This window comes from Anolis sagrei, chromosome 3, assembly GCF_037176765.1.
Source record: "Anolis sagrei isolate rAnoSag1 chromosome 3, rAnoSag1.mat, whole genome shotgun sequence".
Lineage (NCBI taxonomy): Eukaryota > Metazoa > Chordata > Lepidosauria > Squamata > Dactyloidae > Anolis > Anolis sagrei.
Window position 1 is genome coordinate 158,872,221 of NC_090023.1, and position 23,997 is coordinate 158,896,217.

The window sequence follows — 23,997 nt, forward strand, 5'->3', positions numbered from 1 at the left end:
GTTTTCACTCTGGCAATACTAATTATTGCATACTTTAGAGCAGGGGTCCTCAAACTTTTTAAACCGGGGGCCAGTTCACTGTCCCTCAGACTGTTGGAGGGCTGGACTATAGTTTTTTTAAAAAAAAATCAATAAAAAATACCTATGCACATTGCACATATCTTATTTTGCTGTGTGGAAGGGCCCTTAGAGGGGGTTCTTTCTAGCCCTCTTTAGGCAGTAATTCCAGGAGCCAAGAATGGGAAATCTTCCTATATCTAGTCTGAACAAAATCTGGCTACCAGTATTTTAAAAAACTCTAAAATTATAACTGTAAATAAAGAACAACACTCAAACACAGGGGAACTCCAGACAAGAAACAATCAGGGCCAGCTGATCACCTCTCAACAAAGGATTCTCCCTAAAAACTGTCAGGCTATGAAATGGTAATCAAGGTGGCCAATTGAAACATTCATAGCTACCTCCAACAGACAAGAGTTCTTTCTCCCACCCTGGATCTTCCACAATTTTCCTAGTTAAAGGTTTTCCTCTGACATGAAGTCCAGTCGTGTCTGACTCTGGGGTGTGGCACTCATCTGCATTTCTAAGTCGAAGAGCCGCCGTTGTCCGTAGACACCTCCAAGGTCATGTGGCCGGCATGACTGCATGGAGCACCGGGGCAGCCTCCCTTGGCTGGCTCCCGCTGCCCATCGGGCCTGACGGATAGCATGAGCCTGCCAAGGGAGGAGCAGCCCCGCGCAGCCTACTTGTGCGTAAAGCACCTTGCGAGGTGCTTTATGCGCAAGTAGGCTACGTGGAGCAGCTGCCCTTGGCTGGCTCACGCTGCCCATCGGGCCTGACGGATAGCGTGAGCCAGCCAAGGGAGGGGCACTGTGTGGGGAGGGGTGCGCTCCTCCTCTGCGGGCCGGATAAGTGCCCTTAGTGGGCCGGAAGTGGCCCGTGGGCCATAGTTTGGGAACCCTTGCTTTAGAGTAAAGTAACAACCACCAGGCCTAAAACACTGCATCTCGCCTCTGTGCCACTATGGCTGGCATGCCTTAAAATTATATGCTTTGTCTACTCATTCCCTGGGGGAAGCTAGATTATTTTTTCACTAATGTTGCCATTACAACATTAGGGGTAACATGTTTTACTGTTTGACAATGTGGATTCCATCTGAAGCATTTGCTGCTTCTCCATTCCTGTTTTAGGTAGACAGATGCTCCATCCCATATTTTCTATTGAGTGTCTGAGAAACATTTAGAATATAGTTTTGAAAAGGAACTGTCTGAGAACCTTTCACTCCAGGCCTCTAAATGCCACAAATAAAGGAAAATGACCACCACTTTGTTGATTCAAAACTCAATATCCTGTGGTTGAAATATAATGCTACTGGAAAGGGCTCATTTTCACATGCAAGTCACTATGTGATGGTCAAGCAGTGAAGAGCCTTGTGGGGTTTTTTTAGCCTGGAATCAAAATTAATAGCAAACCTTTATGGAGTTGAACATTGCTTACTTACTTAGGCGATCCCTTGTTGTCTGAGTAAGATTGTACTTCAAATTCGGTGTCCTGATGGTGGGTATGTAGGTGACTATGGAGCCTGATTTTTGACCTGCATGTTCTCCTGCAGTGAGCACATCGGTTTCCAGGTGGGAGGCGGTCCCAGTTGGGGTTGGCTTGACATGCCTTCCTCTTAGCATGTTTCACTCTTTCACCTTCCATTCTTGCCTCTTCAAATTCTACAGCACTGTTGGTTACAGCTGACCTCCAACTAGAGCACTCAAGGGTTAGGACTTCCCAGTTTTCTGTGTCTATGCTACAGTTTTTAAGGTTGGCTTTGAACATTATGGTAGCAAAAACCATGTAGAACATGTTGACTGGAAAGTCTTGGTTTATTGTCCAAAGAAGGGTGACCAAAATGGTAAAAGGCCTGGAAGACAAACCCTATGATGAGCAGCTTAGAGACTGGATATGGATAGCTTGGAGAAGTGAAGGCTAAGAGGTGACATGATAATCATGCTTAAATGTTTAAAACTATGTCAAGTTGAGGAAGACGCGAGCATGTTTACTGCTACTGCAGAAACTAGTACACAAAGGAATGGATTCAAACTGCAGAAAAAGATATTCTACCTAAAGACTGGAACATTTCCTGCAAATCTGAGCTATTCAACTATGAGATAGTTGTCTCAGAAAATGGTGAAATTTCTTTTTCTGAAGGTTTTTAGACAGAGACTGGATCGTCTTGTGTCTAAAATACTTTGGTTTTGTATTCCTGCATGGCAGAAGGTTGTCTGCATGGTCCTTGTGATTTTTTTCAACTCTATGGTTCCAAGACTCTATTGTCGGTGGTTACTGTTGCTAAGACCAGCCTGTAGTTGATCAGGACCACTCAGAATGATGTTTCTCTCTGTCTTGTTCCCTCTCAGAAACTACATCACATATCTTATTCCTCTGGCCCTTTTCAATTTTATGATCCCAGTTTTCATCATGCTAACAGCCTACCAATCCATTGACCACAAATTTAAGAAAACTGGACAGTTCAAGGTAAGAAAACCTTCCAAATATATATTTATTTAAATGTTTCTGAACAAAGCTTTGAATGTATTGTCAAATGATTTCATGGCCGGAATCACTGGGTTGTTGTAGGTTTTTTTGGGCTATATGGCCATGGTCTAGAGGCATTCTCTCCATCTATGGCAAGCATCCTCAGATGCAATGAATTCTACAAACAGAAAGATGGAGTAGCTATGGGGAGCCCTCTCAGCCCGGTCATAGCTAATTTCTACATGGAACACTTTGAAAAACAAGCCCTTGAAACAGCAACCAAAAAGCCCACTGTATGGTTCAGATATGTGGATGACACTTTCACTATTTGGAGCCATGGAGAAGAAGAACTCAACAGGTTCCTGGAACATCTGAACAGCATCCACCCGAACATTCAATTCACCATGGAAAAAGAAAATGAAGGAAGACTGCCTTTTCTAGATGTCCTAGTCATCCGCAAACCAAATCAACAATTGGGTCACAACGTTTACAGAAAACCCACACACACAGATAGATAACTACATAAAAACTCCAACCATCACCCAAGTCAAAAAAGAAGCACCATTAAAGCCTTGGCAGACCGTGCAAAAAGAATCTGCAAACCCCACCTCCTCCAAGATGAACTGAACCACCTCAACTGGGCTCTACAGGCCAATGGATACTCCACCTCAGACATCAGAAGAGCTGCAAGACCAAGAACAAGCCACGAGAGTAACGATGAAGATCCACCCAGAGGAAAAGTGTTCTTGCCATACATCAAGGGAACCACTGACCGCATAGGGAAGCTGATGGGGAAACACAACATACAAACCACCTACAGACCCACCAAGAAAAATCCAACAAATGCTATGTTAAGCAAAGGACAAGAGGGATCCTCTCACTTCTGCAGGAGTCTACCGTATTCCATGCAGCTGTGGACAAGTCTACATAAGGACCACCAAACGCAGTATTGCCCAAACACAATCAAGAAACATGAAAGGCACTGCAGACTACTTCAACCAGAGAAGTCAGCCATAGCAGAGCACCTGATGAACCAACTTGGACATAGCATATTATTTGAAAACACAGAAATGCTGGACCACTCTCACAACCACCATGTCAGACTACACAGAGAAGCCACTGAAATCCACAAGCATGTGGACAATTTCAACAGAAAGGAGGAAACCATGAAAATGAACAAAATCTGACTACCAGTATTAAAAAAACTCAAAAATTACAACAGCAAAACAACATAGAGTAAACAATCAGGCACATCAAATCACTCTCAACAAAAGATTCCCCCCAGGCACTTCCAAGCCATTAAATGCTAATCAATGTGATCAGTTGAAACATTCACACCTAGCTGCAGCAGAAAAAAGTCCTTTGTCCCACCCTGGTCATTCCACAGATATATAAACCCATTTTCCTACTTCCAACAGACCTCACTACCTCTGAGGATGCTTGCCATAGATGCAGGCGAAACGTTAGGAGAAAATGCCTCTAGAACATGGCCATATAGTCCGGAAAAACCTACAACAACCCAACTTGAAGAAAACTTGAATTTAAATTGAGGGTGAGGAGGAAATAAACAATTGCGGACTCTGCATCAGGCGTCATTCTGAGAGCTAGATGAGCCTCCCTAGATTCAACAGGCAGTAGAAGGCAAGTGTTTGAACACAAAAGGATCCAGACTATTTTGAAAAGACTTCAAACGGGAAGACTAACAATGTTTTATTCCTTATATAGTCATCTGTGACTGCAGTAATCCCTCACCACAGGCTGTACTGGCTAAATTGATAGTAGCAGCAGTCGAGCAATATGTAGAAAGCCACAGTGGTTCATCCAACGCTTAGAATTTCAGGGCAGTAGCTGGAGACATGTCTTTGGAATGTGTATCACCCACTACTGTTTTCCTTATTGCAGCACATTCACATGTAGAATGGAGAGCTTTTAGCAAGACGGATACTTTGAGAAGGAAGCCCAGCATATAATCTGATGCTGAACAATGACAATTTTTAAAAAGTATTTTCATTTAGGCAGTTTAAGTGAAAGAAGAATTGTCTTGATCTCTGAAGATGGAAAAGACTTCACTGAGAAACTTAGAATATGGGGATGGAAAGAATATATGGGATGTTGAACATATGGCAGGTTTTCATCATCCTTAGCCATGCTGGTTGGAGTTGTTGGGATCTAGATTATCATAGTGTCTCCAATAAGAGACATACATTCCTCATCTTGGCTGGAATGCATATTTTTTTAAAAAAAATATTAGCCCACCATAATGACAAGAATTATTAGCTCTACTTTATCAGGCTTTCCCATTGTAATGTCCTTCTTTCTTCCTGGGGGTGATACATCCTAACTCATCTGGAAGGCATTTGCTTGAACATGATTGTATTATTTGGAAACAAATAAATATCCACCAAAAATGTAGTGAAGGTAGTAGGGCTGGGCGGTTTCGTTTCATTAATTCGTAATTCGTTAAAAATTCGTTATTTTTTTTGTTAACGAAGCGATAACGAACCATTCTGGAGCAACTTAAAAACGAAACGAATTTTTCAATTCGTTTCGTAAATACTTCGTATTTCGTTATGTATTCGTTTCGTTATTGGTTTGAGGTTGTTTCGTTATTATTTCCGCATGTCTGGGGCAAGTTTTATAGTTGTTTTTTGTTTAATTAGTGAAAAAAAATTATAATATCACACCAACAGTCAACAACAGAGGGAGAGGGAAGCTTCAGAAGTTTTTTTAGCGTATTGCGCGATCGCGGCAGCCATTAACGAATCAATTCGTTATTGTTTCGTTATTGTTTTGTAATTTTTTTTTACCATTTACGAAATTTCGTAAATATCGAACTTTTTTAAAGGAAAATTTTGGAATTCTTTTAAATATCGAAACGCAAAAAACCCCAAAAAAGAATCGATTTTAGAAACAAATTTTTCCGTTGTTACCCAGGCCTAGAAGGTAGTATTTATTTCGCCTAAATCTTAAAGAATAACATTGTACAAAACAAAAAAAATGATTAGTTTATTGTGTCTCTCCTGACATTTTATATGGATTATGACTAGGTACTGACACATTCTTTGTTCTTGTTTTTCCAGTTTAACACTGGTTTGCCAGTGAAATCTTTGGTCATTTGCTGGGGTCCTTACTCACTTTTATGCTTCTATGCTGCAGTTGAAAGCACGACTTTCATCTCACCCAAAATCTTAATGGTATGTTAAAAAATGTGATATAGTGCTCTGCCTGTTCTTCACTTTCTCAATTTCTTTTTTCTCGAAATATGCTGCTGTTTTTCTGCCTTCTTCTTACAGTGCAGTGGGTCCTTGGCAACGGTTGAGGTTTGGTTCCTGGACCGCACATGGAAACCATAATCCATGGATGCTCAAGTCCCATTATATACAATAGTGTGGTAAAATTGTGTCCCTTATATAATATGGCAAAATCAAGGTTGGCTTTCTAACAAATGGTGGATGGAGGACCATCTTTATTTTAGAATTTCTTTGGGTGGCACTTGTGAGCTTACCTTTTTATTCCAAGGCAGCCAAAGTAGCCGGGAGCTCCCTCTCTGTGTGTATGTGTGTGTTACTATTCAGTCTCTCTGGCTGCCCACACCTTTTGATCCAAGTTTAAATCTTACAATTAACAGTTCTATACATAGGTGGCGCCACTAGCGACGTCACAGTTGTTGTATGCCTTCCAGTCATTTCTGTCTCATAGCAACTCTAAGGTGAACTTGTCATGGGGTTTTTCTGAGACTAAGTGTGTATGATATACTCAGGGTCATCCAATGGGTGTTAAAAAAATCACTTGCAGCCCAGAATCTCACCCAAACCAACTGCAGATCATTTTTTCTAAAACTCTCATAGAGAAAGCATGACCCCGTACTAATCTCATGCTAACCAATGTGCTTCCTAACAGATTCCTGCTGTAATTGCCAAAACTTCACCAGCGGCGAATGCCTTAATCTATGCCCTGGGGAATGAGAACTACCGAGGGGGAATATGGCAGTTCCTCACAGGACAGAAGATCGAGAAAGCAGAAGTCGATAACAAAACTAAGTAACACGTGACCCCATTCAGCTGAGCGCTTCTTCACACTTGACATTCTTTAACTTAGTTCTGTGGGCTTTGTTTTTTCAAGTGTACATTTTAAAAGGTAACATGTGAATGGATATTTTTAATGATGATCTCTTACAGGTGCATTTAGTAAGCAACCTGCATTGGCTGCAGCTTCCTGTGGAGTGTACACACAGTGTTCAATTCAGGTTTGCTGTTATGTAATGGGTGAAATGGCTCTCAACTGAGGCAGGCGTAACACAGCCAAAAGTAACCAGTAGTAGAAGCCACATGCATTTTCTTTAACTTAATTAACTATGGTTCCACACTGGAAGCATTTTTTGTTTTTGCATTGTCTGCCAGCAATTAGTGTAGTGTTGAAAGGATGCCATGTAGATATAACTGTTGCAGTTGTCTTTCAACCTGTCATGTGTTGTTTGTCAAATAAGCTGCCTTCACCCTCTGCGAGCCCATGTTGGACTTGTTTTATGTGTCACAGCAAATAAATTGGAAGTTGTGAAGTGCCTTTGGCAGAGGGAAGGGTAGACAAACTGGGCAAATGTCGGAAAACAAACAGTAGAAAATGAAACACTGGATAGGGCTGCAAGAACGGATTTCCATTTGATGTGTACATATGGCATTTCTGGGTTATTGAGAGATTAAAGCAGTTATCCCGTATTGTTATGCCATATGTTTGTGCCTGTTCTTTCCATTTGCATTAAATGGTTGTTGGGTAAAGTAGGGTATTCTTCTGAGATACACTGCTCCTTGGTGTGTACCATTTATTTCAACTGACATCTGATGCCGAACTGGATATTTCAAAAGCTAGCATTGCCAAATAAGTGTATACTATCTCATGTCTTATATAGATATAGTGCTTCTCAGTCTAGCAGTCTCCATGAATATCTTGCTATGTTAATGGAGTCTGACAATGTATGGAACTGTTTTGTTTTCTTCTGATGTTCTGACAGTCAGTTGTTGTAGAGACACGGCATCCCTCCCCTTGCCTCTTTCCCAAAACTTGAAAATATTCCTTTTGATGCGGGTACATCCACAAGATTTGCTCTCCCTTCTGCAATGGGAGCAACTTACTGCAGCATGGAGATAGAAGTTAAAGTGGGTTGTTGTAGGTTTTTTCGGGCTATATGGCCATGGTCTAGAGGCATTCTCTCCTGACGTTTTGCCTGCATCTATGGCAAGCATCCTCAGAGGTAGTGAGGTCTATTGGAACTAGGAAAAAGGGTTTATATATCTGTGGAATGACCAGGGTGAGACAAAGGACTCTTGTCTGCTGGAGCTAGGTGTGAATGTTTCATACCTGTTTCGACAGGCCTTTGACTTTTGATATTGCTGTTTTTAAATTGTTTTTAAATTGTGTTAGATTTTAGCTATTCTTGTAAGCCGCTCCGAGCCCCAGGGGAGTGGCGGCCAGGCATGTAGACGAGGGGGGGGGCTTGGGGGGCTTCAGCCCCCCAAAAAATTCTCATGGTGGTTCGTGAAAAGGCCTTACTGTTTATTTAAACTGTTATGTTTATTCATATCATGATCTGATCACACTACTCAATATATCCCATATGCATGGGGGTATTGGGGTAACGGTACAAAAGCTTTGCTAGGGTAGACCCTCTTTCACTCGAACTCAGCCCCCCCCCCCCCCGAAACTAGCTCAGTCCCGTCCCCGTCCCCAAATCGAAATCCTGGCTACAGGCCTGGTGGCGACATATAAGTTCGAATAATAAATAAATAAATAAACTGACCGCCTTGATTAGCATTTGATTGCCTGGCAGTGCCTGGAGCAATCTTTTGTTGAGAGGTGATTAGATGTCCTTGTTTGTTTCCTCTCTGTTGTTGTGCTGTTGTAATTTTAGAGTTTTTTAATACTGGTAGCCAGAGTTTGTTCATTTTCACGCTTTCCTCCTTTCTGTTGAAATTGTCCACATGCTTGTGTATTTCAATGGCTTCTCTGTGTAGTCTGACATGGTGGTTGTGAGAGTGGTCCAGCATTTCTGTGTTCTCAAATAAAATGCTGTGTCCAGGTTGGTTCATCAGGTGCTCTGCTATGGTTGATTTCAACAGAAAGGAGGAAACCATGAAAATGAACAAAATCTGGCTACCAGTATTAAAAAAAACTCTAAAATTACAACAGCACAACAACAGAGAGGAAACAAACAAGGACATATAATCACCTCTCAACAAAAGTTTGCTCTAGGCACTGTCAGGCCATTATATGCTAATCAAGGTGGTCAGTTGAAACATTCACACCTAGCTCCAGCAGACAAGAGTCCTTTGTCTCACCCTAGTCATTCCACAGATATATAAACCTTTTTCCTATTTCCAAAAGACTTCACTGCCTCTGAGGATGCTTGCCATAGATGCAGGCGAAATGTCAGGAGAGAATGCCTCTAGACCACGTCCATATAGCCCGAAAAAACCTACAACAACCCAGTGATTCTGGCCATGAAAGCCTTCAACAATACACAGAAGTTAAATTCTTCCTCAAAATGCTGAATTGAAAGGAAAAGAAAAGTCTAATTGAAAACATGATATCTCTGGACCATGGTTAGTAGAGGTGTGCACGACTCCAAAAATCCACTTAATTTGTATTTACGAAATTCCTTCTACCCCTGTTTTGATTCTAAAGTGATTTGGACAATTTCTAAGGAGTCCCGGTTGTATCTAATACGAAATGAAAAGAAATTCATTTTTTTCCTTTCATTATTTCAAAAACCAACAAGAGCTAAGCTATACCTGGTGGAGGAAGAGACCCCATAGGCCTCTACTTAAAGATTTCCAAAGGAGGAAGGTTAGTCCATTCCACTGTCAAATACATCTTGCTATCAAACAGCTCTTAACATGGAGTTTCTAAATCCACTGGTTCAACTGTTACTCTTTGTATCTTCAGAAAACAAACTTGCCCCATTTTCCACATGACATCCCTTCAGATATTTTAATATAGCTATCATGTTGCCTCTCACTCTCCCCTTCTCCAAACTAAACACACTCATGTTCTTCATCCTTTCCAAAGAACTTGGTTTCCAGACCATTTCCCTTCTTTTGAAAGTGTCAAAATGAATTCTCCAGTTCTTCATAACAACTCAAGCTCATTATTCCAATTTATGGAACTATAATTGTTGGATGCATGAATGGTGAAAAAGAAACAAGGGCAGATTTGTGCTCTCTTAGACCCACGTGCACAAAAACATCTTACCAACTTATGAGTTCTCCCATCCTCAGCAGATTTTAATAGGACTTTTGGATTGGCTAGCTTGCATGCCAAACTCTGGATAGACACCCAAATTCTCAATGTTGTCTTTTTTAAAGCTTGTCATGTCAAAATAATTCATGACACCTAAAAGCTCAGTCATAGAATCATAGAGTTGGAAGAGACCTCATGGGCCATCCAGTCCAACCCCCTGCCAAGAAGTAGGAAAATTGCATTCAAAGCACCCCCGACAGATGGCCATCCAGCCTCTGTGTAAAAGCTTCCAAAGAAGGAGCCTCCCCCACACTCCGGGGCAGAGAGTTCCACTGCTGAATGGCTCTCATAGTCAGGAAGTTCCTCCTCATGTTCAGATGTCATGAAGAATTTGATTTTAAATAACTCGGTATTGAGTCTCTTAGAAAGGCATCAGTGCAAAATTGATAGAAATATATTCATATTAATAGATTTAATGTTAATGTGCAAATGGAATATCAGTTTTGTACAACAGGAGGGAAGGCTGAGCGAAGGAAGATAGATGCTTTTGAGCTGTGGTGTTGGAGGAAAGTTCTGAGAGTGCCTGGGACTGCGAGAAGATCCAACCAGTCCGTCCTCCAGGAAATAAAGCCCGACTGCTCACTGGAGGGAAGGATACTAGAGACAAAGTTGAAGTACTTTGGCCACATCATGAGGAGACAGCAAAGCCTAGAGAAGACAATTATGCTGGGGAAAGTGGAAGGTAAAAGGAAGAGAGGCCGACCAAGGGCAAGATGGATGGATGGCATCCTTGAAGTGACTGGACTGACCTTGAAGGAGCTGGGGGTGGTGACGGCTGACAGGGAGCTCTGGTGTGGGCTGGTCCATGAGGTCACGAAGAGTCGGAGACGATTGAACAAATGAACAACAAACAACAGGAGGGGAAACTATGAGTACCTAAATACTATACTAGACTTCACTTCTCAACATTTCTCACTATATTACATTTTAATAGGGATCCTGGAAGCTGTCATCCAACAATATCTGAAGGCCCACACAATTGCCACCATTGTTGTATAAATTTGAGGTCATGAACCTATGGCTACACTACACTACTTCAGGCAAGTGGGTCTGGTAAAGGCATGGAGGGATACTTTTTTCTCTTGTGTCCTCCATTTGGTTTTTAGATCTTGAGCTTAGTCCTTCTCAAACTGAGAATTTTCTTAGTCTTAAATTCAGTTCATCTTAAGGAATTGCTTGTCCCAACTAGAGTAAGTGCATTGAAATGAATGGGTCTTGTTAAGCACACAAGTACCACTGATTTTCAAAGGAAGTACTCTATCTGAGATTAATGTTGAATTTAGCCCTGATATTTTTAAAAAATTAAACCTCATTTGGCAGGAAATCAGAAGACGCTTACTTCTTGGGAGGAGAGCAATGTCCAATCTCGATAAAATAGTAAAGAGTAGAGACATCACACTGGCAACAAAGATCCGCATAGTCAAAGCAATGGTATTCCCTGTAGTAACCTACGGATGTGAGAGCTGGACCATAGGGAAGGCTGAGCAAAGGAAGATAGCTGCTTTTGAACTGTGGTGCTGGAGGAAGGTTCTGAGAGTGCCTTGGACTGCGAGAAGATCCAACCAGTCCATCCTCCAGGAAATAAAGCCCGGCTGCTCATTGGAGGGAAGGATACTAGAGACAAAGTTGAAGTACTTTGGCCACATCACGAGGAGACAGGAAAGCCTAGAGAAGACAATTAGGCTGGGGAAAGTGGAAGGTAAAAGGAAGAGGGGCCGACCAAGGGCAAGATGGATGGATAGCATCCTTGAAGTGAATGGACTGACCTTGAAGGAGCTGGGGGTGGTGACGGCCGACAGGGAGCTCTGGCATGGGCTGGTCCATGAGGTCACGAAGAGTCGGAGACGACTGAACAAATGAACAACAATGCATCATTGTAGAACCCATCATTTCAGGCACTTTAGCTTAAAATATGCTCTTTGTGGGTTGTCTCTAAAAAAAAAAAACACTATTTAACAGTCTTTTCATGAGTATGTCCATTTTTGTACACATATCGTTGTATGTTCAATTTTTGTATGCATATTTTGATTGGAAAATTCACTTGCAAATTCAAACTAGTGTGAACATCAAAGTAATGCGAGTTTCAGTCTGTGTAACAGACGTCTCTCATTTCTAACCTGGCATATTAAAATACTCCTCCATTCAAAAAACAATCTCTCCAGGTGGAAAACAAAAACACAACCTGTCCATGCATTGAATACAATATTTGAACAGTGCGGAGAAGGGTTCTGCCTTAACCTTCTCTGAACATATTAGTGTTTCAAACTGAAAGGAGTTGTTTTCATGATACACACAGAGAGACGCCCCGCTGCACCAAGAACTAGGCCAGAGTCTCTCAGGCTAGAGGTCATAAGAGGCCTATGAATGTTGGCTTTGCAATGGGATTAATCATAGAAAATGGAGGGGAACTAATCCCATTGGAGACACTATTACTGCCTTGCCATACTAGAGCGGGAGGAGGAAAATAAAAAGAAAAGCAACCCATAATCTCTGTATCCCAAAGTGTGGAAAAATCTCTGTAACGGATGAGGAATTGTATAAATGTAAATACAATTAAAACTGCACAGTCAAAGGTCAACATAAAACAACACTTCCTTTATCTCCTCCATACCCTGCACCACCCCCACTATGCTTTAAGCCTCTTGTATATTCAGAAAAGGATTAGGAGAACAATGCACCAAATGGCTTGGTGGACATGCAGCAGCTAATTTAAACAAGAACATTAAACCAGATTATAAACTGAGGCTGGTGAATGGCTCTGAGGTCTCAATCTGGATTTGTTTTTGGATCAAAAATTATATCATGGGAGGGATAAAATTTTAATTAACTTAAATAGTACCATTGCCCAGGAATTACTTGTTCACCTTTAATGAGAAAACACTTTTGTTGGATTGATACTTCTGAGACTGCAACAGTAAAAATCTTCTGTCTACATAAGATTTGTAAAGGTTCTTTCTGGAACAATCAAGTTTTAAAATGCAAGTGCATTTGTGGATTATTCTTCTACAGTGTTATGAGTCTCCTTTGTTCATACCTATTGAGAAAATTGTCTGCATACAATTCTGTGTGTAGAGGCACTGACTCTGCAAATATGGTGGATTTCCTCTCCAGAATACCCAGCTAACATGACTAATGGTAAGATATTATGGAAGGTGTAGTCTGAAACATATAACAAAATGCCACTTCTCTAAGCAAACTCATATCACTAGAAATATTTGTTTCAATTAAATGGGTGATATTAGCTAGGCCTGGGCGGTTTCGTTTCGTTAATTCGTAATTCGTTAATAATTCGTTAATTTTTCCAATTACAAAACGATAACGAACCATTCTGGAGCAATCATTTAAAAAAACAAATTTTTAAACACGTTTTGTAAATGCTTCATATTTCGTTATTGTATTCGTTTCGTTATTGTTCTGAGGTCGTTTCGTTATTATTTCCGCATGTCTGGGCCAGTTTTATGGTTTAATTAGTGAAAAAAAATTATAATATCACACCAACAGTCAACAACAGAGGGAGAGGGAAGCTTCAGAAGTTTTTGGAGGTTTTTTAGCGTATTTCGCGGTCGCGTCCGCCATTAACGAATCGATTCGTTATTGTTTCGGAAATCGATTCGTTAATTTTTTACCATTTACGAAATTTCGTAAATATCTAACTTTTTAAAAGGAAAATTTTGTAATTATTTTAAATATCGAAACAAAAAAAAACCCCAAATACAAATCGATTTTAGAAACAAATTTTTGTGTTGTTACCCAGGCCTAATATTAGCAGTGTATGAGTATTTTATCTATGTGGAATATTTAGTTGTATATTTACTAGGCTTGGTTGATCCAGTTCGTTAATTTCTTATCTCGTTATTAATTCATTAAATAATTACCTTTAGAAGCGATATTGACGCGTTTTGGCAACCCGGAAGTGTTTTTGCCATATCGAAGCCACATCTGACATCTTCCTTACGACTTCTGCCAGTGAATTGTAAATGCTGGGGGTGTGGCCTTCAGGAACAGCTGTTCTTACCCATGCCTCCCTCCTTCGTCTTTGCATCGGCGGCTTTGCGAGGTGGGCGTGACTACCTCCCTGGACAAGCGGCAATGCGGAAGAGCTGGCCGTAGCCACGCCCACCTTGCAAAGCAGCCGATGCAAAGAGGAAGGAGGTGGGTGTGGCCAAGCACAGCCCTCCTTGGAGGCCTTGCCCCCAGCGACCTCCGAGGAGCGCTGTGGTTCGCCATGCCCACCTCTCCCTTGGACAGCTTGCCAGGGAAGAGAAAGAAAGGTGAGAGATTTTAAAAGTGTTAGTTGTAAAATCTCCAAGGAGCGCTGTGCTTGGTCGCTGGGGGCGAGGCCTCCAAGGAGGGCTGTGCTTGGCCACGTCCACCTTTCCCTTCTGCATGGAAGCTCGCTGCAAGGGAAGGAAGGGAAACTGTGAGATTTTAATGGTTCTGGAGGGAGGGAAGGGCACCTCCATTAACGAAACAAAGAAAACGATTCGTATTTCCTGGTATTTTCGATCTTTTTTAAAAGAAAATTTTGGAAATAATTTAAAAATCAAACCTCCAGCGCCCCCTACGTACGAAAAAAGTTTAGAACCATTTTTTTCTTGATCAACCAAGCCTAATATTTACCTATTGCACCAATGAAATTTCATGTACCCATTTTTTTAAAAAATCAAACCAAGAGACAGTATTCTATTGAAAGAAACTGGATCTAAGATCTTTTACAGAAACAGCATAATTTTGCAAGCCTGCTCTTTGTTGTGGTTGTTGTTAACTTTCTTTATATCCCACCTTTCCCCAAAATCAGGACTGATTTTAGAAAGTACAATATATAAGCAGGTCAATTCCAAGGATCTTCCTCTGAAGTTTTCTTGGCATCAGTTTTACAGAGATAGACCTGGGTATCATCAGCATACTAGTGATACTCCACCCAAAAACACAAATGAGTTCTCCCAATGGCTTTATATTAAAATGCATAAGGAACCTTATAGGCAATGACCCAAATGCTGAGCAACACTCTCCAGAACCATTCCCCAAACCAAGAAACATCAGAATCCTTGCAAAGCAATGCCGACAAGTTCCATATAAGCCAAGTGACACAGATTTATTTATTTATTTATTTATTTATTTATTTATTTTGGGGACTTCTACCCCACCCTTCTCAACCCCCAAGGGGGGACTCAGGGCAGCTTACAACCAGCACAATTCGATGCCAACAATTCAACAGATAAAATACATAACAACAACAACCACAATAATTAAAACATTCAATTAATAGAATAACAACTAAAAAGCCAATCTAGTGGACAACGTTCACCAAGTTCTAAAACCCGTAAGTCCATTCAGCATTACCATAGTCCTTTCCAAATTCTGGTCGCCATTACCTTGTCAGTCTGCCAGATTACCAAAGGCCTGGTCCCATATCCATGTTTTCAGCTTCCTTCTGAAGGAGAGGAGGGATGTTGATGATCTAATTTCCCCGGGGAGTGAGTTCCACAGGCGAGGGGCCACCACTGAGAAGGCCCTGTCCCTCGTCCCCACCAGCCTCACTTGTGATAGAGGCGGGGCCGAGAGCAGGGGCTCCCCAGAAGATCTTAAACCGAGCTGGAACATAGAAGGAGATAGGTTTGGACAGGTACACTGGGCCGGAGCCGTACAGAAGGATGCAATGGTTGGTGCTACCAAATGCCACTGAAATTTCCAAACAAACCAGCAGGGATTCACTCCCCCATCCAACTTCTGGTGTAGGTCATCCATCAAAGCAACCAAGACTATTTCTGCCCTGGAACTGTGCCTGAAGTCAGTTTGAAATGGATTATTGTAATCTGTTTCATCCAAAAAAAAAGGACTGTAATTGTGTTCCCACCACTTGATCTGGAACCTTATTTAGAAAGGGGAGCCAATAGTTACCTAGGCAGTACATTAATATTAACTGATCTCTTGTGCAACCTTGGACCTCGTGCAGATTTGAATATTTTAACCACAGAAAAATGGCAAGAAAAATAAGAAAAATCAACATTCACTTCATAAAAATGTGGGCCTTGAAGGCGTCAGCAACATGAAGATTTGCCCCTCGAATTGTCACAATTGACCACATTGGTCTTCCACTCCCAGAATCTTTCTGCCACCATGGTTGTTATGTTCTGGGAGCTGTATTCCAATTGAATAGCTTTTCCAAGAACTGAATACACAAAAAAACTATAACAGTGGGACAGGAGCAGAGGGATGCGAAATGAGCCTTTTCTCCTGAAACCAATTTCTGAAGCCCACACTTCTTTTGTATGGAGACTGCAAAATCATTTCCTGCATGTGTTATAACCCTGTTCATTAACATTGACCTGCTTTCTTGAGGTAACTTGTAATGCACCAAGAGGATTTGACAAATTTAGAAACTGTGTGGGCCTTTTTATAGAAGTCACACAGCCTCCTACCAGACTGAGAACAGAAGACTGCAGAAGACCCTTTTTAATTAATGTAATTAAGGAAAGAGGTGTTAATGAAAAAGAATGTAGAAGTATTCCTTTAAGCAAAAGAATGTTAAACTCCAGACAAGGCTTCCTAAGCAGTTAGCTGTGACTTTAGTCTGTACAATGCCTGAATCAAGCCATAATGAATGTGGGAAAAGACTGTGTCATAAAAAGGGTGAAAAGAGGACAGACCTAACACTATCTGTTGAGATTAACTTCACAATTCAGCAGCAGATCAGTTGCAGGACTTCAGCGCTTTCCAGTAGCTTCTTCCTGCACAGTATTCTCAGTCAACTGCTCCCACAGCCTGCAGTCACTCTGGAACCTTTTACAGACACTTGAGCACATGCCCGGCCATTGTCAGTTTTACCGTTGTCTTTCCCCCAGTCTAGATGACATTACAAACTTACCACAGCATACAGATATATCTTGTCTTAGCAGACAGGTTCTTTTAATCAATTACATATAGCCTTCGACGAACAACATCACAGCACAAGGAGAGGAATATACACTGTACATGACTTCCTTATATACAATTCTATACAATTACACATAGCAATCTCTGATTGGTTTCCAACTCATTAACTTAACTCAGACCCAGGATTGCATCATTCACAATCACCTGGACTAGGCCAGAACACATTCCCCATATGATTCCCTATATACAGTTAATGCATGACTCAGCATTTCCAACAGAAGCCTATTAGCAGTGCATGACTCAGCTATATTACATTCCAATACATTGTAAAACCTGACACTATCCTAATAATATTTGAAAATGTTTAGATATAAATCATGTTTCCCAAGTATCAAGAAACACTGATGAGAAAAATCATGGGCTGAAATGAATCATCACATTTCAAACAAAAATTGCAAAGGTTTGTTTCATGCAGGAACAGCATTTTCTGTACGGAATAATGCATGGAATTGGCACAGAATACTATCAGACTGCAAGTGATCTTCAAAATCTCTAAGGTTTTTCACAGAGAGTAGGATATATTGCTAAAATTGCTAGTGGCTTCCTTTAAGAAGACAAATACTGAAGAATTACATCCCTAGACATAATTAATGGCAAATGTAAAACTATAGAAAAAAACTACAGGGAAAAAGAAGGATTTGTTTATAATTAATATTTAGCATTTAACTTACTTTTATTTATTACTTATTTCCAGTATATCTATCCCATTTTTATTTATTTATTTTTATTTATTTATATTTATTTTATTTATTATATTCCGCCCTTCTCACCCCGCAGGGGACTCAGGGCGGATTACAGTGTGCACATATATGGCAAACGTTCAATGCCAATTTTGACATACAACATATACAGACATAGACATAGACAGAGGCTATTTAACTTTTTCTGGCCGCCAGGGGAGCTGTCGCTTTCATCGTCCATCTGCAATACTGATGAAGTACTTCGCATTCCCTGCATGCTTTTTGCTGGAGTGCTTGCTGGAGTCTTTTTAATGGCCTCATAAATTAGTTAATTTAGCCTCCCCACACTTTAAGGTGGTACCTAATTTTCCTACTTGACAGATGTAACTGTCTTTCGGGTTGCAAAGGTCGACAACAGGCTACACAATTGGTTGGAAACCCACTCCAACCCGGGCTGGCTTCAAACTCATGAACTTTTGGTCAGAGTAATCTTACTGCAGCTGACACTCAGCCAGCTGCACCACAATGAAGTTCTCAAACTAAATTATATCACAATCGAATATGAATACAATAAGGAAAGGGAAAAGCCGCATTATGTCCCATTCATCAGAAGTTCCAATAGCTACTGTTTTGGGCAGATCTCATGGCAGATTTTCAAAATTAATATTTAATATTCAAGCAGTTTTTGCTAGCACTTAAGCATGCATGGGAAAATCCTTATGAAGATCCCATCCCCACCTTGGTCTGGGAAAGCTGCCGCCAGTCAGAAGTACTACATTCAAATGGGAGAAAAAATTGTCAACCCTTTTGTCAATTGTTAGGAACATTCAGACAAACTGATTCTTAGATTGATCCATAATTGGTTGGATTATCCATTTCACTTTTCCAAAAAGCATTGTCTTCCTCTAATTGGTTTAACTTACCTATGTTGTCTAATCTGACTGGTTAGACAAAGCTGCAATTTTGTCACCTTTAGGTCAGGGAGCACTTGAAAGAGGATGAAAAATGTTAGCAAAACAACAACAAAGCAGACAGGTGTGAAGCAACAGAGGCTTCATCTCATAATAAGCTGACATTTCAGTGAAAAATGAGAGTTTGCTGTATTTTAATTGCATTTTAAGAACTCTTTTAATTCTTCCCATCCAAATTTTCTACTTACAAGAAACATTTTTTTATGTTTTTAACACAAGGGAACATTAAAAGACATATCCATGCATACACATGAGCAGAAATTGTATACAGCCGGCCCTCTATATCCACAGATTCTGAATTTGTGGATTCAACCATCCATAGCTTGAAAAAAATTATTTCAAAAGCAAACTTTTATTTTTCTATATATAAGAGACCCCAATTGACTCTGCTGTTGAATATAATGGGAACTGTGCATCCACAGATTTTATTTATTTGTTTATTTATTTGTGTCACTTTTATCCTACCCATATCAGCCCAAGGGCGACTAAGGGCTGCATACAAATCAGCACAATTAGATGCCATATAAAATACATCGATTAAAAGCAAAAAAGTCATATTACAATACATTCCAAAAACCGTAAAAGCAATAACAATCTATATAAATAAAAATGTAATGTTCGTTTGTGGGATTAACAGAACTCAAAAACCACTGGAGGAATTGACACCAAATTTGGACACAAGACACCTAACAACCCAATGTATGTCCTTCACTCGAAAAAAAACACTGAAAAACACAGCAGAGGGGACTTTAAAAGCCACAAAAAGCTAAATGACAATACTGAAAAAAGGGAAGGAAGGAAGGGAAGGGGGGGAAAGAGAAAGAAAGAAAGAAAGAAAGAAAGAAAGAAAGAAGAAAGGGGGAAAGGAAAGGGAGAAGGAAGCATGGAAGCAAAGAGAAGGAAGGAAGGAAAGAGGTAGAGAAGGAAGAAAGGAAAAAAGATGGAAAGAAAAAGAGGGAAGGAAAAGTTAGAGAAGGAAGGAAGGAGAGAAGGAAAGAAAAAAAGGGAAAGAAGGAAGGGGAGGGGGAGTGAAGGAAGGGGGAAGATGTAGAGAAAGAACGAGGGAAGGAAAGAAGGAAAGAGAGAAGGAAGAAAAGAGCAGAAGAGAAAGAAAAGGGGCGAAGGAAGGAAAGAGATAGAGAAGGAAGGAAGAAGAGAAGGAAAGATGGGAAGGAAGTAAAGAGGGAGTGAAGGAAGGAGGGAAGGAAGGAGAAAGTGGGAAGGTTGGCCACAGCAACATGTGGGGGGTTCAGCTAGTAAAAATTATAAAAACTGTGTCTTCTTGTTCAAATCCTCAATCGTTTTGGTATCCACAGGAAATACTGGAACCAAACACAAACAAGCACCAAGGGGCCCACTGTAATCCCTTCTGTTATCTTGATCCTTCCCCATTATATTGCACAGTTTGAGTGAATTGAATTGGTCTTTAAGGTCCCATTGGTGGGCAGGTAGAGTTGTCAGGTGAAAACTGGAAAGGGCTCTTCTATTATTAGTTGTGCTGCTTGTCAAGAAAACTCCAACTGCAGAAATTCCCTCTTTCATACAAATATTAAAGTCAAAGGAGCCTGTTTACCTGGTGATTTTAGGGACAGGACAAAGGTTTCAATGGAAAAGAAATAAAAAAATCCAAAACAAGATCAAAAGGATGCATTGCCACTGGGTATACTCAAGAAGTAAATAACGTGTATTTTGAAAATTTGCTGTATTTTCTTCCCTTTCCCCCTCCCCCATATATTTTAATAACTACTACACTCTCACCATCAGTGAGAGACAAACAGGTTAACATTAGGGCTGGGTGGTTTCGTTTCGTTATTTCGTAATTCGTTAAAAATTCGTTATTTTTTTGATAACGAAGCGATAACGAACCATTCTGGAGCAACTTAAAAACGAAACGAATTTTTAAATTCGTTTCGTAATTGTTTCGGATTCGTTATGTATTCATTTCGTTATCGCTTTGAAGTCGTTTTGTTATTATTTCCGCATGTCTGGGGCAAGTTTTATAGTTGTTTTTTGTTTAATTAGTGGAAAAAAATTATAATATCACACCAACAGTCAACAACAGAGGGAGAGGGAAGCTTCAGAAATTCCCCCTGTCCCATTTGGAGGTTTTTTAGCGTATTTCGTGGTCGCGTCCGCCATTAACGAATCGATTCGTTGTTGTTTTGAAATCGATTCGTTATTGTTTCGTAATTTTTTTAACATTTACGAAATTTCGTAAATATCGAACTTTTTAAAAGAAAAATTTCGGAATTCTTTTTAAAATCGAAACGCAAAAACCCCCCAAAAACGAATCAATTTTAGAAACAAATTTTTCCGTTGTTACCCAGGCCTAGTTAACATGCCTCTTTGAAGCTAAGGAATTATCATATTGCTATGACTGTCAAATTGTTATGCCTATTCTCCCTGGAAAGTTGGTTGAATGGGGCAGAGGGTACAGCAGCTTTCTTATCCACTGGCAGAGGAAAAGGTTTATCAAAGGAGTAGAACTTTTCCTTAGCAAACAAAAAGAAAGTTCCACCACACTGGCTATAGTACCGATGGTAGTGCTCTGTCTGTGATGGGACTGAATTTGTGGTGGTCTGGGGATTATAGAGAAACAAAGCAAAATGCTCAAAGATATGTAGAATCCTAGGCTTTCTTGTTCCTGCATCAGGCTCTCAAACACAGGCAGAACTAATACATACTCAATATCTAGTGTAATATATCTCCTGTATTGGAAGCAATGAGAGGGATAAAGGGGAAGAGTGGCTGTCATTAATTCTCATAAACAATATATTCTGGCATATTCCAGGATGAAGAAACACTTCCATCACAATCATGCCTCACTCTGTATCATCATCATTATCACCATTTCATCCATCATCATTTATTAGATACCTTTTCCCTTAGAAAGACTCAATGCATGTTACAACAAAATATGGAGAGAGAGAAACTGGAGCTATGTATTCCTAACTTTTTTGTATACACAATCCTAGATATTCCCTACTTTAGGGGCTATGTAGGCCTAAAAACCCTAAAGGCATCAGATCCTGACTGATTTTGAAACTTACCCAAGCCAGTACTTGGATGAGAGACCAGCAATGAATATCAGTTACTGTGGGACAGGTCCGTAGCCAGGATTTTGATTTGGGGGGGGGGGGTGAGTCTGAGTGAGCAAGGATCTACCCTGGCAAACCTTTTGTATCATTATCCCAATACCCACATGCATATGGGATATATTAAGCATGGTGATCAGATCATGATATGAATAAATATAACAGTTTAAATAATGTACCAGTAAGGCCTTTTCATTGACCACCCTGAGAATTTGGGGGGGGGGGGCTGAAGCCTCTCAAGTCCGTCCCCCCAGGCTACATGTCTGCTGTGGGTTATATATCAGATGAAGCAACTAGTAAAGCCAGTCACCTTTGAGTATTCCTTGCTTAAGAAAACTCTATAAAATTCATAGTCAACTTGAGGTACATGTGTACACGCACATGGGTCATGAAAGTCCCCCAATTCTCACTTACCAAGGAGCAGCTGCAGCAATCAACAGGGGTCTATTCCATTGTCGATTAGGAAGAAGCTGGCTGACATTATCACTACTACCACTCAGCCTTTGGTGTGTGGGGAGGAGAAATTGAACCAGGGATCCTGTTTCTGGCTATTGCAACTGAGATGACAGGAGTGGGGTGATAACTTAAGGTAATATCAAATATGGTTTAAAGCACTGTGAAATAATACCTACAACTCCTAGAAAGGCAGATATAGCTCAGAGTTCACTGCTTTAATGATCATTTGTGAGTTTCCATCTATTCAAACTTTGTAGCTACTGTTTAAAAAGATTAGCCAGTTAAGTGGTTATCTGTGTTCTGATTTCCTCAGGAAAGACAAGTTAGCTTAATCCTCTTATGTTCTTCATTGACACAACAAGCTACTACAAGTACTGTTTGACAATACAACTAGTACCTTCAGTGAGGACAGAGACAAAGAGAGGTTTCTACTCTACATTTTGAAGACAAGAGTTGGGATGTGCTTTCATACGTATTCCAAAACATTCATCATGGGTACTGAATAGTATTGTAGTTAAGATTCATAATGAAGAAATAAGGTGACTAATTTAAGGAGACAGCTTAATTTTATTATATACTTAGGGACATTCCCAATAAAGCTGACAGAGTGACTCACCTGCAGCATCACCTTTGTAACTCTCTAAATCTCATCCTGCATGCACGACACAGTTGTGGGCCAGGCTTCCCACTTCCTGCCCTCTTTCCAGAAATAAAGCAACAAATATGGATCTTTATGAAGAGGATACAAGAGACGAAAGAGCACTGAGCAGAAATTTGGGAGGCGGACATTTTTTCCAAGAATGTCAACAAAAATCAAACACAACCTTTTGATGACTCCTCATCCCCAGGGATTGTTGTAGAGTATGGGGAAATATTTCTTATATTGATGACTGATTGTTTGGAGAACCAGCACCACATTTCACACCTCAAAATTTGACTACCCCATGGTAATGCATCCTAGTCTGGGAATCCTAGTTTTATCCCCAACTCTTTATCCCCAAAAAGGAGATTTTGGAAAAACTCTAAATCAGAGGTGAGAAATGTGTGATCTTTAGATGTTTTTGGCATGCACTGACCATTAAGCCTAGCCTGTCGTGGAAAATGCTGGTTGCTACAGTTGCACAACACCTGAAGAGCTGAATAATTCCCACTTCATTGCTCTAGTTCAGTGGTTTCTAACCTTTCTGACTTGTGGAGCCCTTTTTAGAATCAATTTCTATGGCGGAGCCCCTTAGGCTTAATATGTCTTACAAATTAATGGTGTTTCAGAGTAGTGTTATGGTGGGAAGAAGAGAGGATAGATAGCAAGGGAATGAAAAGAGCTATCTAAACAATTGTGCAATATCCATGCAATGAAATTGTATTTTAAAAACTTTGAAATTTACCATAATATCTCTGTTTATTCTCAACTATCACCAATACCCTTGATATTGTCAAAATTTGGCCATACATAAAAATTATTCCATAGTTCAGTAAATAATAATAATATTTATTTACTTTATTTATATACCGCTTTTCTCAGCCCTCAGGCGACTCAAAGCGGTTAACAACAGCAAAATTCAATGCAAAACATCATAAAACGATTATGGGACCGTTAAAAACAATAGCGTCATCAACATCATCAACAATTAAACATCAATATAACAATCATTAGCGTCTCATCAGTAAAATCAGAATCCAATCTCATCATCCGTTGATCCGTGTTCCTATATTCATTACACTGCTTAATCGAATGCTTGTTCGAACAGCCAGGTCTTCACTTTCCTCTGAAACGCCAATAGGGATGGGGCCGATCTGATATCTATAGGAAGGGTGTTCCACAGCCGAGGGGCCACCACTGAGAAGGCCCTATCTCTTGTTCCCTGCCTGTGATGCAGGCGGGACTGAGAGCAGGGCCTCCCCAGATGATCTTAATGTCCTAGATAATAATAATAATAATAATAATAATAATAATAATAATAATAATAATCTTTATTTATACCCCACCATCAGCTCCCCGAAGGGGACTCAGGGTGGCTAATATGAGGCCAAGCCCAAAGA

At 40.4% G+C, this 23,997-nt stretch overlaps 1 protein-coding gene across 2 annotated transcripts in view; it reads left to right on the forward strand.

Annotated features, from left to right (window-relative positions):
• RGR (retinal G protein coupled receptor) overlaps positions 1 to 7,247 on the forward strand; it is a 33,050-nt gene extending 25,803 nt beyond the window's left edge. For both annotated transcript variants that reach the window (XM_067465628.1, XM_060769002.2), the window contains exons 5-7: positions 2,409 to 2,526; positions 5,607 to 5,720; positions 6,427 to 7,247. In XM_067465628.1, the coding sequence (XP_067321729.1) occupies positions 2,409 to 2,526; positions 5,607 to 5,720; positions 6,427 to 6,570 (376 nt within the window). In that variant the 3' untranslated portion in view covers positions 6,571 to 7,247. The remainder of the gene's footprint in view (positions 1 to 2,408; positions 2,527 to 5,606; positions 5,721 to 6,426) is intronic.
• Positions 7,248 to 23,997: the final 16,750 nt, after the last annotated feature.